Raw genomic sequence first — 17395 nt, 5'->3', positions numbered from 1 at the left:
CCCCCCCCCCCGCATTGTCCTCTCCCTGACTGCTCTGCCATTTTTAATATGAGATGAGACATATAGGTTAATTGGCCAACAGATGGCTAAACAAGTCAAAACAGAATGCCACATTTGGGTGATAAGAGTCTTGTTATGACAGGAACAATCAAATTAATTCACTCTCTAGGCTCAAAGCCCAAAAGAGAACAGTTAACAAATGATGAAAACTGCCCAATCTGCATCTTAAGTCAACTCGGTGAACACCGTGTAGATGATACTGAATTCATGTACCTAACGTATCTATGCCTGTATTCTAGATATATAGGTACAATATTATATAATTTTAAAAATACATTATAAAGAAAGATAATATATAACATTTTGAGAAACATTTCAATCTTACTGGATGACCGAGTCCCTTGAGTTTATCCTTTAATGACAATATTTTCTGATCCTGATCAGCCAACAGCACCAAGAGATCATCCTGTTCTTTTTTAGAATCTTTAATGTTCACCTCTAGCTGGTTTTTTTCATTTTGTAAAATGACAATGGTACTGTTAGATGAGTCCAGCTGTTCTTTAATAGAAGCTCTTTCCTCAGACAGTGCTTTAATTTCGTTCTAGGAAAAGAAAGGTGAAAATCACAAATCTAAAATTAGTATTAACTCTCCTAAGGTTTTAAACAAGTAGGTTCTTTCTATGATAAATCACTGTATCTGTCCAATCTGAGGAGTTTAAGGGTAGAGGTTTTTTTGTTTGTTTTGTTTTTAAATTTTATTTATTGATTTTAGAGAGAGAGAAGAGGGGGCGGGGTGAGAGAGAGAGACGTCAGTTTGTTAGGTTTGTTGATTCACTTATTTATGCATTCATTGGTTGCTTCTTGTATGTGTCCTGACCAGGGATTGAATCCGCAACTTTGGCGGATTGGGACGACGCTCTGAGCAACCTGGTCAGGGTGATAGGACGCTGAAAACATACATTCATCCAGTAACATGAGAATTTATGTTAGGTTATACATCAAAGATGGTTACTGTGAAAAATACAGTTTAACATCAAAAAAATATTTTTAATCAGTTATTCCTCAATAAATCCTAAGAGGCAATACCATTTCAGATAATCAGAGGAATAAATACACAAAAAATTTTATAGCAGAAGCCTGGTTAGCATCAGAATTAGAACTAAAGTTTTTAAAAAAAATTTCATCCCAACTTTATACATACAATTAAAGGCAGAAAAAAATAGCTTCAAGCAAAACCAATGGCTTAAAAATAATTTGACCATAATTCAAAACACATAATTACACATTATCTCCCTTTTTCCATTTTTTTCCTGCATGCCTTCTATTTACTTATTTTTTTTTACTACTACCTCATTCCTCCCTTTTATTATTTATTCTGGTTTCTATGTCACACAATAGGCTGCAGGATTTCATGTGCCTGTGTTCTTTGGCCTATGAAAAGCTTACACGTGGCTTGTGTATTAGCCAAACTTGTATTCCTGTTTCTTATTGTGATTAGAGATTGATAAGAAAACTATTTTCACTTTCAAAGTACATTCTGATGTATTCTTACTTTACATATTTGGTACAATTATTTGAAAAAGCATTAAAAAAATCTTCATTTGTGCCATTTTGGGTAACAGAATATAAAGACTGTAAGATAACATTACACCTCATTAGCTTTCTTCATAAATCTAAGGATTTGAGAAATTAAGTGAATAAACTCTCATTTCCTGGAGTTCATTTCATATAATATACAGTAAATAAAAGTTTCACCAAAGCCAACCTTTAACTCTTTAGTCTCTTGTAATAATGCCGACAGCCTTCCTTCTACATCAGTAGTTTTTGCAGCTATTGCAGCTTCACTCTCTCCTGATACAGGAACTGATTGTGCCTGAAAGTAGAAATTAGGGGAAAAAACAGTTTCTTTAAAGTTATGATCAATATGAAACCCCAAAGGTGATTTAATTTTCTTGCTATTTTAAAATTTTATTTCCAATAACAGAAAATATAATTCCCTCACATATTTACATGAATAAAGTGCGCTCCTAGAAAGAAGAGTGATCCCAACAGTAAGCAGAAGACAAGCGCGGTGGGCACCGATCTCAGCAGAGGATGAGGAAGGCTGGGTTAAGCTGCCTCAAGGTCACACCAGGAAAGCAACCAAAAAAACAGCTTTCCCGTAGCTGTAACATAGCATTTACTAGCAGGGAATAGTTTTCAAAGCCGTTTCCTCATAAAATTCCTGTAAGTTTAATTGACACTATCATCTCAGAGAGACAGGTGGGAACACTGAGCTGAATGCCATTAACTGGTGAAATGTAAGTATTTTCTTAAGAGCTATAGGAAGTATTCTTAAATCAGTTTTTCAGTCTTTCCCCACCTTTTTTTCTATAAAATACTGGGAAGTGAGGTGCTGGTATAGCAAATATCTAAAAATGTGTAAAGGACTTTAGAATTGGTAGAGTCTGGAAGAGTTTTCAGGTGCATGTTAGACAAAGCGTACATTGTCTTGAAGAGACTGTTGGCAGAAATATGGTCATTAAAGGCAATTCTGGTCAGGGCTCAGAAAGAAAAAAGGAGAGCTGAGAGAAAGCTTCCACTTTAGTCTCTTGTAATAATGCCAACAGCCTTCCTTCTACATCAGTAGTTTTTGCAGCTCATAGAGAAAATGAGTATCATCATGAACACAATGCTGATAGAAATATGGATGTTAAAGTGGTTTTGGCTGAGGTCTGAGATGGAAATCAGGAAAGTGGAGGAAAGGCAATCTATAATAATAAAAGCATAATATGCTAATTAGACCAGATGTCCTTCCGGATGAAGCTGGGGCTGCAAGGGAAGCCTGGGTTCTGGGTGCCAGAGGGAAGCCAGTGCCGGCAGCCAGGGGAGGAAGGCCTACTCTTGCATGAATTTCATGCATTGGGCCTCTAGTTCTTGTTATAAAGTGACAAAGAACTTGGCTAAATTATGTCTAGTGTTCTGTGGAAAGTAGAATTTGTAAGTGATGAACGAGGACATTTAGCTGAGAAGATTTCTAAGCAAAGTGTCAAGGGCGTGGTCTAGTTCCTTGCTGCTTAAAATAAAATGTGAGGAGAGACAGAAACTGAAGAAGGAATAAAATTCCTCATAAAATTCCTTGCTATTTTAAAATTTTCTTGCTATTTTAAAATTTTATTTCCAATAACAGAAAATATAATTCCCTCACATATTTACATGAATAAAGTGCGCTCCTAGAAAGAAGAGTGATCCCAACAGTAAGCAGAAGACAAGCAAAAGATAATGAGAATTTGAAAATTTAGAAAATCATCAGCCTATCTCTATTGCAATAAATGACAAGGCATATTCTGGTGAAACATCAACGGGGTGGCTGGACAACCATTTGTAAAGAGGCTGCATGTGTGACTCATTGATCCAATCAACCACTCAGCAGAAGCTAGAACAGAGAGGTGGCTATCCAGGAAGGATCCAGGTGGGCCTTCTTGTCTGATGGCTTGGACCCCTGTGAATTGCATGGGTTCTCAACAAGGTTTCTCACAATTTTATACCAGCAGTAAACCTAACTTGACTGACGGTACAGAGACAGGATGAAATACAAATATCAGCAAAATGAACCACTAAGTATCTGATTAAATTGACTGGTTGAGTCTGACTATAATATTGAGACTGCCACCATGGACAAGAAGCAGATGTGACTAGAACTCTGGCTAAGGGGAAGGTACTTTTTGACAAATTTGCTTCTTTTCCACAGTGGTTGAGAAACAACATCTTAACCTTGTGTTTTCTATTTTTCAGGAGAAAAAAAATTAACTAACTTACAAATGCTTCTGTTTTATGTAACAGCTCCTGCTTTTCTGTCTGTAGTTTGGTGATCTCCACAGATTTTGAGTTTAACTGAGACTTTAATGTTGCCAATTCCTGAGAGAAAAAACATTTGCGGTGTAAACTTAAATGGCATTAATTTCATCAAGGAAATGTCTATTTTCAGGACATACACACAAGTTTACCTCCCGTTTTTTTCTTTTCAATTCTAAAAACCAATATTTTTTTTGGACAGAAAGGTTTAAATAACTAATACACTTAACAAAGCAATTATCATGGTCAATACTGTATAAATTAGGCATAAGATTTTATAACTTCACTAGGAGCCCAGCGCGTGACATCGCACGGCGCCACCCACCCACCTGCAGCCCTGCGTTGACACCCGAACCTGTCCACGCAGAGCTCCAGCGCGCCTGGCCCAGCCCCCAAACCCTCTGGCCTTCTCTGGCTGCTTCAAGCCCTGCCCTCAGTCCCTCGAGTCGCCTCGGGCTGGTCCCGCCTTCTCTGGGTGCCTCCCTGCTTCTGCCCTCTCTGGAGCAATGCGGTGGCTCTGCCCCATCATGGTGGTGGAGGAAAGCATGGAAGCCTCCGCCTGCTGCGCTGTGCTCCTTCCCCTGGCAGTTGGGCCACAGGGCGCTCAGAGTGCGAGCGGTGGGTGGCGAAGGACTGGTGAGGGCGGTGCTATGGGCTCTCACCCATGCCCTCCCCCGCATGGGATAGTCCCGCCCCCTCCGGGCGTCTCCCTGCTTCCACCCCGTCTCCTGAGCAACGCCCCAGCTAATATGCTAATGACCTGGTCGATACCTGTTACGGCATATCGACCATGAGCATATTAGCTATTTATTAGTATAGATATTTGTAGCTTATAAACATAATTATGTTCTCCTTAATTTAGTTCACTGATAATCTACAAATAATCTGGTGAGATGCTGAGATCTCTTAAAAAGAACACCATTAAAAAATTAAAAAAACACAATAACAAGCAAATATCATTACCATATAATTACAACAGCTTCTGGATTTGCACTTGGCTTTCATCACTATCAGTTTTTGCTCGCACAACACAAAGTAGCTCTAGATTAATAGAACTGAAAGGTGGCTATTCTATCATAATTAAAACAAGACAAAATAGAACTTGGATCAAGCTGGACAATTACCTGTTTTAATTCTGCAATTTTTTCAGAATCTCTAGCAGAAGCTGTTGCTTCATTTGTGTCTGGGGATGTTTGGGAAGATTTCTACAAATAGCATAGAAATAAATTATGAAATAAATTCATTCTAAAGAGATAGGAAAACAAAACAAAACAGAACCGTACATGTAAATATTTACCAAAAAATTTCATACCAACATTTTAATTTTTTTTCTTTTTTTAAATCCTCACCTGAGAGAGAGTAAGGGAGAAACATTGATGTGAAAGAAAAACATCGATTGGTTGCCTTCCTCAAGTGCCTCAACCAGGGATTGAACCCACAACCTAGATGTATGTGCCTTGATAGGGAATCAAACCCTAAACCTTTTGGCATAAGGGACGATTCTCCAACCAACTGAGCCACCTGGTCAGGGCCCAACATTTTAATTTTGATAAAATTTCAAGATACCACATACTGTCTACAACTTTTTCACAGTTAAATTGCTTACAGTCAATTAGGTAGGAAGTAGTGAAACTTCAGACAGTCTGACACAGCTCATATTCTAAAATCTTATTATGATACTTTGGCCTAAGGGATCCAGAAAAAAAATAAAAAACCAGGATAATGAGAATTACTCTTGACCTCTTTTTAAAAAATTTTTAACACTTACTTACCAGTTTTTCAATCAAAGAGTCCTTTTCGGCCAGTTGGCTTCGTAAAAGTTCCTGATTACTTTTTAATTCTTCTATCTCTTGTCGCAACCTACCAATTTCTTCTGGTTGAATGCCATTCATTTGAGCCCCATCACTGTGAGAACTTTGATGCTGATTGTCTTTTCCTATTAGACAAGCATAAAATGTGAAAAGCCAGCACAAAACTTAAGTTTTTCATTTTTTGAATTAGAAGATTCAAATATAAATATATAATTTGCTTAGTTTGGCAGCACTTTTGTAAGCACATTTCATTTTTGCAAAATAGTGTGTTGATAAAAATAATGAACTAATGGTATTTTCAGGGTTTCTGGGAGAAAAGCAGAATAGTCTTTTTTTTTAATATATTTTATTGATTTTTTTACAGAGAGGAAGGGAGAGAGATAGAGAGTTAGAAACATCGATGAGAGAGAAACATCGATCAGCTGCCTCCCGCACATCTACCACTGGGGATGTGCCCGCAACCCAGGTACATGCCCTTGACCGGAATCGAACCTGGGACCCTTCAGTCTGCAGGCCGACGCTCTATCCACTGAGCCAAACCGGTTTCGGCAGAATAGTCTTATTAAGACTAAACTGCATGGTTTGGTGATCTAAGATTAAAAATGATACTAGTTTCAATTCTAATTCTGCCAACATAAGAGAAAATAAAATCCCTTAAAAAAAAATGTCCTGAAAGGAATAGCCTTCTATATGGACTAAAATAACTGACAAATTATTGTCATAAATAAAGGAAGTAAAATAGATAATTTTTCTGAAAATTTTAATCACTTTGATATAAACAAACTACATTTCTAAGTAGCTAGCATTCCTATCATAAGCACTACAGGGTGATGATACTATTTACAAGAATTGGAGCTCTTACCATGTGCCAGGCACTGAACTAGAATTTTACTAATATTATTTTATTTAATTCCAAAATGACCCAGATGCCTTTATCAGCTCAACTTTGTAGACAAGGAAATAAAAAAATTAGATCAGTCATCTTTTTTTTTAAAAAAAAATATTTTCATTGATTTCAGAGAGAAAGGGAGAGGGAGAGAGAGAGAGAAAAAAAAATCAATGAAGAGAGAGAATCATTGATTGGCTGCCTCCTGCATGCCCCTGACTGGGGATTGAGACCACAACCCCAGGCATGTGCCCTGACCAGGAATTGAACCTTGACCTCCTGGTTCATAGGTCGACGCTCAATCACTGAGCCATGCTGGCTGGGCTAGACCAGTCATTTTTAACTGGTTATACATTAGAATCACCTGGGGATGAGCCTGTAATAATTACTGATGCATGGACCCAAACCTGACAAATTAAATCAGAAACACAGTAAGGTCTCAGTATTGGTGCTATTTATTTTTTAATTAAAATATTTATTTTTCAGCCCTAGCTGGTTTGGCTCAGTGGATAGAGTATCAGCCTGCGGACTGAAGGGTCTCGGGTTCAATTCCGGTCAAGAGCACATGTCCAGGTTGCAGAATTTAGAGTTGGAAGGTAGTTTTGCTCTGCTGTGTGCAAGCTCAGTGGTCTTGGGAAGCCATTTAACTTTTTATTTTATTTTATATTTTTCAATTACAGTTGACATACAATATTGTGTTAATTTCAGTGTACAATATAGTGATTAGACATTTATATAACTTACAAAGTGATCACCCCGATAAATCTAGTACCCATCCGATAAGTACTGATGCTATATAAAAAAAACACACACAAAAAAACAACCCCCCCCCCCCCCAAAACTCAGGAGATTCTAATGTACACCCAAAGGCTAAAAGTCAATGCACCAGAAAATCAAACAGGTAGCAAGGAGGCTGAACTTCAAAATCTGATTTACATGTTTGTCACAGTGATTGATTTGAGATTAAAGAAAGACTAGTCTACAAAAATAATCTGTTTGACTGTGTTTGACAACTCTTGGGGACACTGCAACAGTGATGGCCAACTACACGTACCTAGCTGTACTTTAAGAAGATTATACTGATCTTTGTGTTGCTGAATCTGAGATACTTGTTGTGTGACTGCTGTTTGGAGCTGTTCATTTTGACATTTTAATGTAGAAATCTGTTGCTTTAATTCCTCAAGTTGCAGATCCTGTGAAACAAAACATAATTCAAGTGTTGTAAATTCAAACCAATTAGCATTAAGAAGGTGAACAAATTAAAAACGAGAGATTCCTTTGGGTCAGGATGTTAAAGTACTCAACACTTCCAAAACCGTTCAATAATTAGGCAGTTTATGCACCAAGTCCAGTTAACATAAAACCCCACTAAGAAGCACTATCATACATCCTGTAACCTATGCAATTATTGGGAGTGAGGAGGGTCAATTTGAAAAATTCCATTTTATGGTATCAAATCATTTAAGAAATTTAAACCAAACTACTTAAAAAAGGTAGTATATGTATTATACATAGGCACCTATATTACTTTTCACATTAAAGACAATCATGTAAAAGAACATTTGTAACCTTTAATTTACTGACTATTCATTCATAATTTCCCCATGTTGCTAACAGTTTCATAATCATAATTTTTTTTTGTTAATCTTCACCTGAGGATATTTTTCCACTAATTTTTAAAGAGAGTGGAAAAGTGGGGGAGAGACACACAGAGAGAAATATCGATGTGAGAGAGACACATCAACTGGTTGTTTCCTGCATGCGCCTTGATCAAGGCTGCAGCTCAAGCCTGCAACCAAGATATGTGTCCTTGACAGGAATGGAACCCGAGATCCTTCAGTCCAGGGGCCGATGCTCTAACCACAGAGCCGAACGGGCTAGGGCCACGATCATAATTTTTAATGCTTACTTAATATCTAGTCAGTAGATGTACTATGATTTATACTCAAAAGCAACACTGAGGCCACTTTCCATTTCTCTAAATGGTAAATTTATTACCATAAATATGTTAGTCCATATAATTGTCCTGAATTTTGGAGAATTTCCTTAGGATGGATTCTCAAATGTCAAAGTGTATATAAACATTTTATAGCTCTCTATGCTTATTGCTTAATTATCAAATAGCATTTTATTCTATTTTTATTTATTTTTTAAAAGCTTTTTAAAAATACATTTTTATTAATTTCAGAGAAGGGAGAGGGAGAGATGAAAACATCAATGATGAGAGAGAACACTGATTGGGTGCCTCCTGCATGCCCCCTACTAGGGATCGAGCCCACAACCCAGGCATGTGCCCTTGACCGGAATCGAACTTGGGACCCTCTAGTCTACAGGCCGACACTCTATCCACTGAGCCAAACCAGCTAGCGCTCAACTAGCATTTTAAATGGTGTAAATATTTAAAAGAAACATTTCTAAAGAAAAGTCATTACAAGTAACTGTGTCAAATCACTCTTTTCTTCTTCCAAATCAACCATATTTATCAGCTTCAAGTGCAGGCTATAACATCACATTCCAAGTATTTGTTTTCTAGTGCTCTAAAGACATTACATATTTGTACTAAGATAGAGATGAAAAATCCTAATAACCACGGGTAGTTTAATAATCCAAATTTGGATCATTCAAGGTTGATTCTAATTTACTGATTTGCTCATACACTGAAAGGCTCAGACTGAACCATAAATATAACACTACTAGAGCCCCGGTGCAAGAATTCATGCACAGGTGGGGTCCCCGGCCTGGCTGATGATTGGGGACAATCGGGGCTGGCTGGCTGGGGAGGGACAGCACGAGGGCTCCAGGGCGTGTCCAGCCCATCTTGCCCAGTCCCAATCGGCTGGACCCTAGCAGCAAGCTAACCTACTGGTCAGAGCGTCTTCTTCCTGGTGGTCAGTGTGCATCATAGCGACTTGTCGAGCGGTCGACCAAAAGGTTGACGGCTGGGTCAGACACTTACTAGTAGCATATTAAGCTTTTATATAAATAGATTTTTATTCTTTCTTACAATTTCAATCTCAAGAATATAGACTATGGGGAAGAAAAACACACAGGCAGCTGTCATTTAGAGGGCTCCATCCAAGCTCTTACTTGCCACACCTGCCTCAGGCTGTGCACAATGGCAGGAGTTGAGGGCTGTCCCACATGAACTGCCACCAGTGTACTGGAATTTATGACAATGGGATTTTAACAACATCAGTAATCTCATTTTCCAGATAATACTACCAGTACAGCATTTTCTAGGATTCCAATCAAGGTACCAGGATGAGGAATTAACTGAAAGAAAAAACTAAGAAACATTTTTAAGAAAAGCAATGGAAGATTGAAGGTGCTCAACACAATGCAAATGGGAGCTTCTCTGGTATCCTGAAAAGAAAATGTCAATTGATGATTTTGAAAATGTAATTTCAACTAAATTCATAATTACCCACTCTAATAAATCAGCTCCCTTTCTTGTTCCCTATTCTATCTAACTCAATATCAGCTATCCAATTGTGCAAGACAGTGATCTAAGGATCATATTTGACCCTTTATGCTTCCTCACACCTGCATCCAATCATTACCAAGTCCTGCCAGTTTTATCTTCCTTAGTTTCCACCTTTTTTCAGGTCGACTCTATACCACAAAGTATGAGCTTTAGAGTCCCAATAACACATGTATCTGAATTCTGTTCCACCACTCACAGAGTGACCCTGGACAGGTTAAATTCTCCGTCACAGATTCCTCATTTATTTTAAACCAAAGACATTAACTACTTTGTAGTGATGATGTGAAAATTAAATGAGATTGTGTTTAAAATGTGCTTAGTGATTACCTAGAACACAGCAAACAAAACCAGCAGCCATTATCATCATCGTCATCATTAGTGCTCCAATGTCCTCCCCTAGCCCACCACAACCACCTCCTTCTTGGGCTCCCTCCTTCAAGCCCTGCCTCCTTTATATAGCTACCAAATGTTCTATCTATATGCCAGTTACATCTCTAGACTCTTTCTTCTCTCTCCTTTTGCCTAGCTTACTCCTGGCCATCCTCTTGGGGCTCAGCTTCTCTGTTTTCTTGAAGCCTCTGCTCCTACTTAGCTAAATTAGGTGCCTCTTGGTGCTGCCATACAGCTTTGATTATCTCTTATCACTGGACTTAATCCTATATAATAAAACCCTATTATGCAAATTGACCAAATGGCAGAATGACTGGTTGCTATGACACACACTGACCACCAGGGGGCAGATGCTCAATGCAGGAGCTGCCCCACTGGTGGTCAGTGCGCTCCCACAGGGGGAGTGCCGCTCAGCCAGAAGGTGGGCTCACGGCTGGCAAGCGCAGAGGTGGTGGCGGGAGCCTCTCTTGCCTCTGAGGTAGCGCTAAGGAGCAGCGAGAGGATGCAGGCCAGGCTAAGGGACGCCCTGCCCCCAGTGCACAAATGTCATGCACCGGGCCTCTAGTATATTATAATCCATGTGTCATAATCTATTTATAGGTTTGTCTCCCCATGAGACTGTGACAGGGAAACATGTCTGACTCATGTCTTTATTCACATCCTGCATACTGCTTAAGACATATGAATTCTCAGTTTATTGAATACTCAGATGCTTTTGAATTATTTAGGAAAACAGCGTGTTTTACTTTCTGTATCCTCTTACATTTGAAATGCCAGGAAAAACTCTTTTCTAAAGTAGAAAAGTATCAGTATGTCAGAGAGTGTATTTATCAGTACGCACCTGCTCTCGAATCATATTTTTGTAGTGTCCCACAATACTGTCATGCTGTTCTAATGTTTTCTTCTCCTCTTCTTCTTTTTTATCTTCTTCACTGGACTTATAAATGGCCTTAGTTATCACACCTATAAAAGAAAGCTTATTTAAAATTTATTTTAAACATTTAAAATACTATGTTATTAAGAATTAATCAGTAAAAACATATGGCCTAACTGCATGAGAGAGAAATAATCTTTCCAATCTTACTGAAGGCCGAAAACCCTTCAATGGGCTACACATCAAGAGCAGGAAAAAAACCCCACTTTTAAGCTTATAAAATCTGCACATGACCAGAATATGCATATACAATATAATCATAGGTACTTTCTAATAAAAGTACCAATATAAAAGTCCTTATCTTACCTTCAAGTTCTTTTACCAGCTTTGTAAACTCATGATCAAATATCATGTATTCTGGGCTGGGAAAGTTGGGCTGGGGTTTCTGAGATGCTCTGGAATACAACTCATGTTTGCTAATAAATCCTAGTTTCTCTACGAAATTCTCTTTGCCAATCCTCTTCTCTATTAGTTGTTTTAGTTTCTCTCTACAGAGATAAGTATATTGAGATGCTTAAAAAAAGTCATGACGAAACATAAAAACTTGGTTTACATTATACTTTGGCACAAAAATATTTATCATTTTCTCTTGATAATATTAATAAGTCATTTATCCTAGCATTTCCCCTTTACTTACTTCATGTAGTTCTCAAGTGAGTTATCATTGAAATAAATAGAAATGCCCAACAGAAGGGCACATAAGCCTTGGACCAACTGTTCTTCCTCTCCAAGATTTTCTGCAATTTGTCCTGTAAGCTGAAATCTTTGTTAAGGAGACTAATGGTTCAAAGTATCTACAGTATTTTATTTTATAATTTGAATTTGACATGTAGTTCATATAAGAGTTTTCATAAGAAATTCTATATAGTCCTAGCAAACACACACACACACACACACACACACACACACACACACACACACACACACAAACACAAACACACAGAGCTTAAGCAAGCGCCATTAACCACTTTAACAGTTTAAAAAGTTCAAATAAAGAAAATTCAAATATTTGGGGCATAGAGCTACTTCGAACTGAGAGGAAAAAATAAAAATGACAATGATAACTACTTATATGTATTTTACAACAATATAAAGGATACAAATGGAACATTGGCTGGATTGTGAAGAAAATGCGTTACCGCAATCGGACAGTTACTTAGCCAGGTACAAAGCAACATCAGTAATCCAACTCTTGTTTGTATTTTGCTTCCCTGAAATAGGTAAGTCAGCAGAAACCCCATTTTACTTTTTTTCAAATTTAAAGTTGCCCTAAGATTCTTCCCCATTTGCATAAAAACATATTTAACATCTTATAAAAGATGTGTCAGGAATCCAGATTTTAAAAATTGAACAAGAGAATGCATTCTTGTGTCTTCTATGAGCTGTACTGCACAGTAAGAAATGAACAGTAAGGAATCAGAATTAATTCATGTTCTTAAGCATATATTGGGTTATCTAAAATACTATTAGTGGAAAAACCTGGTCTGCTAAGGAAGAAGTGTATGATATAGATGCTTTAAAAAATGTATCAATCCTAAGTCACTTTATAAAAAAGTTAATTAGCCAAAGTTTTGATGTTTCAATTAAAAATTTAAAAACAAGTTTCGAGTAAAAGGACAAATTCTACCTCCTTCAAAAAACACTGAGAAAAATACAAAGAAATAATCTTCTGAATTATTTAGTTAAGTTCCATTAAAGAATATATTCTCTAACAGAAAAATAAACAAGCCATGTTACAAACTCACTGACAAAATAATAGATAATAAAAAATCATAAACATAATGAAGGAGAAAAAGATTTATGTAAGTTAGCTAAGTGCCCCAAATCACTAACTACAGTGCTGCAAAGTATAATTAAACAATACTGACCACTAACCTATCCATTCAAATTATAGTTTTCTAAATTTTGATACAACAGATTTATATCTGCTTTGTGGGAAATTCTGTTTGCTGATAACATCGTCACAGCCAATATTATATTATGTAACCTATATTTTTTTATTAAGTGAAACAAAACTTTTTGAAACAAAGTAATGGATATTAGCACAGTAATGTATTACTTTTGGGAGCAATTTCAGAAAATAACCAAAATATAATTATTCAAAGATCTAGAGAACTATGAATTTAAAGTAACAACCATCACGTTTTGAAAAATTTCTAGCATTAAATTTCTAATTTAATGAGTCTTGATGTCAATATCTTGGCCTTTCTATAATCTATTTTCCAGTATACTTAAACGAATTTAAATTAGACCTCTTCAAATGATTTGCCAAGTAAGCATTAATTAGCATGAATTTAATTTTCACATGAATTATTTTTCCTTGCCTCTATGACTTTACTATACCCATAATATATCTTCATGTTACCCAAGTAAACTGAAAAGTTAAAATATATACACTTATTCTCAATCGACTCTAAGAGAACTTAAAACTAATTACTCAAGTCATAGATGCAAATGTTTTATTGATTTTCTCTGGTTATATATAAAAAGTTTATTATTACTTGGAACACCATTTGTAGGTGCCAAATATACCTATTTCATATATACAAAGGCTTCCTATCAAATCACTGGCTAATGTCTGAGTGAACAAATGTGCAATTAAATTCAAATTTGAATCTTCTAGAAGTATGTTCTTAGAGGTCTAATTGAAGGATAAGAAGAGCAAAGTCAAACATAACTAAGAGAGAACAGAATATCCCCTTTATTATAGTTACAAAATAATATAAAGTACACAAGAATGAACCTAATTAAAACTATAAAGCCTAACCTAGGAAAATTAAAAACCATTCCTAAAGAGCACGAAAGTAGATACAAATCAACAGAAAGAAACCAGGTTTAGATAGAAAAACTCAAGACCATGAAGATATTAATTCTATATTAATTTATAAAATTAATAACATTTAGAAAATTAATGTGACTTAATAAAAATACCAACAGATTTTTTTCCTCTGGAATGAAACAAGCTGGTTCTCAAGTTCATATAGAAAAATAAACAAGCAAAAATAACTAGGGAAACTGTAAAAAATAAAAAAGAGAAATGAATATAGCCAGCACAAAACCATCAGTGAGTTACAGATGGACTTAAAAAATGTTGGAACTAGATAGCTATCTAAAAAAGATCAGAGGATCCATATCTCATATCACATTGAGGAAAGTGGAACATAGACTTAAATGAAAAAAATTATACCAGAAAGTATGAGATAAAAATATGGGCAAATTCCTTAAAATCTTGAAGTGGTAAAGGCCTTTTAAGTATGGCAAAGTAGAAACAATAAAAGTGATACAAAAATAAAATAAAATAAATCCAAAACAAAACACTCAGGTCAAAAGACAAATGACATCTCAGGAAAAAATATATTTGTAAGTTATCACAGACAAGGGTTGAAGTCCTTAATATAAAATAAAGTTCTTATAAACAATAAATTGGATTAATAATCCAATAGCAAAATGGGTAGATAAACCATAAAAAAGGAGAGTTCACAGAAAAACTTCAACTGATGTGCAAACATACAGAAAGTGATTCAACATTTTAGTAAGGGAAATGCAGATTAAAACTCAGTGAGATAATATTTTTTACCACCCATCAGATTGGCAAGAATACAAGTCTGACACCATGCTGTTGACTGTGGGGAAACAGATAATCTAGTACACTGCAATTTTATTTTACTTAGCTAGTGGAAGTGTAAAGTGGCACTAAATGAAAGAAAAAACCAAGGTGCAGAACAGTGGGTATGCATAAAAAGCACTGAGAGTATAAAAGAAATGCCCTTTACCTGGCAAATCATTTGAATAATAGGAGGCAGGGAACTAGGATAGAGGCCAAGACTTCTTATTATATACCTTTCTATATCATTTTGATTTCTAAACCATGTATTACCCATTTCAAAAGAACATATATATATTTTTAAAGAACTGAAGTTTTAATTCTAAGAGTGGCAGTACGGTATCAATAAAAAGGACATTTGGTTGGAAATTGGAAGAACCAAATGTTATGTGGGCCCAAATTTCCTCATTTTGTAACAGAGGGAGTTGGATTAAATGATCTCATTAGAAGGATACCAGTATTTCTATCCTGGTTCTAAACTCAATAGCCATAAAACCTTACTTACTTCCCTTCCACATCCTTAAATAAGGGCACTAGTCAATACCTATCTCACAGAGTTGTGGAAAGGATTAAATACATGTAAAGAACTTAGAACAATGTATGGTAAATGCTTTACATATGTTATAAACTATTATCCTAGTTTCTAGCTCTGCAATTCTATGACTCTCTAACTAACTAGCATATTAAAAGCAGAAATAATGCTCCAAATTTAAAATAGATGGCAGAATAAAGCTGATCTGAAAAAAGAAAACAATAATATTAACTGCTGGGATAATTTTTCTTTATTATTACCTCAGTGAAATATAGGCAGCCCTTGCGTTGCTGCATTAACAGAAACTCATGCATATTGGAAGCATGCAAAGTGAGGACTATGTAATAATGCTCTTTTATGCAGATTATATTATTCTGATGTTCACCAAACCATGATACACAACAGAGTAAATGGTAGATAATTAAATATCCAAAATAAAGAGATGGTTAACTAACCTATGGTTAACTAACCAATGGTATATCAATCTGGTGAAATATTATACAATAATAGAAAGTGATGTTGATTTAGTGTTTAATAACATGACAAATAACTGTAAGAAAAAATACAGACTATAAAATGGAATATATGAACACTGCTCTATAAACAAACAGTACAGAAAAAATGCCTGAAATTTTACCAGTAGTTATCTTTGGGTAGTAGAATGAGGAACATTATTCTCTTTCCACTTTCTATTTTTCTAAATGTTTTAAAATGAAAATAAAAATAAAAATAAACTACTACTGAGTAAAAAAATGCTACAGTATTTGTCCACTGTACCATCATAAAATGAAGATATTTTGAAAAACAAATAGACACTGAAATTATAATTTCAGACCACCCTGACAGTTTAGTTACTAGAAATCACATATTTTACAGGATGAAAGAGAACCACAAACAAAATAATTAAGGCTGAGTCATCTTATCTTCAACATAAGCTATTATGTTTCTCCTATTATATTTTCTAAATAAAAATATCTCTTATTCCTACTTTGTGGATTTCAAGTTTAGTATTTTTCCATTCTTTGTAAAAAATTTGAAAAGTCAATATTTTAAGCTTCTAGTGTTAAAGTTTTAAAATGAGATTCTAGAGTATTATTTTCTGTAGATTCATTTCCAAGTGGTGGCCTCTGGGGACAGAGAATTAATAAGAAAAGGGCATGATGGAGCTTTTTAGGACTATAAATATGTTATAAATATTGTTTTGGGTGGTAGTTTCAGAGATATATATTTAACCACCAAAAATCATCAGATTGAACACTTAACTGCATTTTACTGAGTGTAAATTATACCTACAAAAAATTCTCTCTCAAATTACTGACATGTATACTTATAAAATACTTTACCTAATATCAAAAATTCCTCAGGCCAAATATGTCTGTGTGTGAGTTATTAAAATGTGTTAAATCATGCTCATAAACAGAGATCAATTCCCAACAGGACCTCAGTTATTACTACCCACACCACAACTGAACATATGCCCAAACATGAACATTAAGGTACACTCCTCTTTTTGCCAAAGACTCCACAAAACAAAACAAAACCAACAAATCACATTTCCCCCCCAACTCACCATACACACACATAAAAAACTAATCCCCAACAGTAGTTATAGTATATGGGTTATATCTAGAATAACCCATAATATTTAATTTAAAATATTTCAAATTACAAAATTATACTTACTATTGTACATTTTCAAGAACCTAATTAATATAAAAACCATCACATCTTATCTAATAAAAGAGAAACATGCAAATTGACCATACCTCTGCCACACCCACAAGCCACGCCCACCAGCCAATCAGGAGCGAGTATGCAAATAAACTCAACCAAGATGGCCATGGCCACGGAGCTGGAGCGAACAGGAGGCTTGGGTTGCCCTTGGCAATGGAGGAAGCCAAGCTTCCCACCTGCCCTGGC

The 17395-nt window shown here is 35.8% G+C and overlaps 1 protein-coding gene across 6 annotated transcripts in view; it reads right to left on the bottom strand.

Moving 5' to 3' along the window:
* USO1 (USO1 vesicle transport factor) overlaps positions 1-17395 on the bottom strand; it is a 79616-nt gene that overhangs the window by 1301 nt on the left and 60920 nt on the right. For all 6 annotated transcript variants that reach the window (XM_005856638.2, XM_005856635.2, XM_005856637.2 and 3 more), the window contains 10 exons: positions 12440-12550; positions 11977-12095; positions 11646-11827; positions 11247-11368; positions 7586-7724; positions 5607-5770; positions 4959-5039; positions 3799-3897; positions 1766-1873; positions 386-601 (listed from right to left, as the gene is read on the bottom strand). In XM_005856638.2, the coding sequence (XP_005856700.1) occupies positions 386-601; positions 1766-1873; positions 3799-3897; positions 4959-5039; positions 5607-5770; positions 7586-7724; positions 11247-11368; positions 11646-11827; positions 11977-12095; positions 12440-12550 (1341 nt within the window). The remainder of the gene's footprint in view (positions 1-385; positions 602-1765; positions 1874-3798; positions 3898-4958; positions 5040-5606; positions 5771-7585; positions 7725-11246; positions 11369-11645; positions 11828-11976; positions 12096-12439; positions 12551-17395) is intronic.

The sequence above is a fragment of the Myotis brandtii genome, unplaced genomic scaffold (assembly GCF_000412655.1).
Source record: "Myotis brandtii unplaced genomic scaffold, ASM41265v1 scaffold1038, whole genome shotgun sequence".
NCBI classification, from domain to species: domain Eukaryota; kingdom Metazoa; phylum Chordata; class Mammalia; order Chiroptera; family Vespertilionidae; genus Myotis; species Myotis brandtii.
The sequence above is the reverse complement of the archived record's forward strand: the minus strand, read 5'-3'. Positions and strand labels throughout refer to the sequence as shown.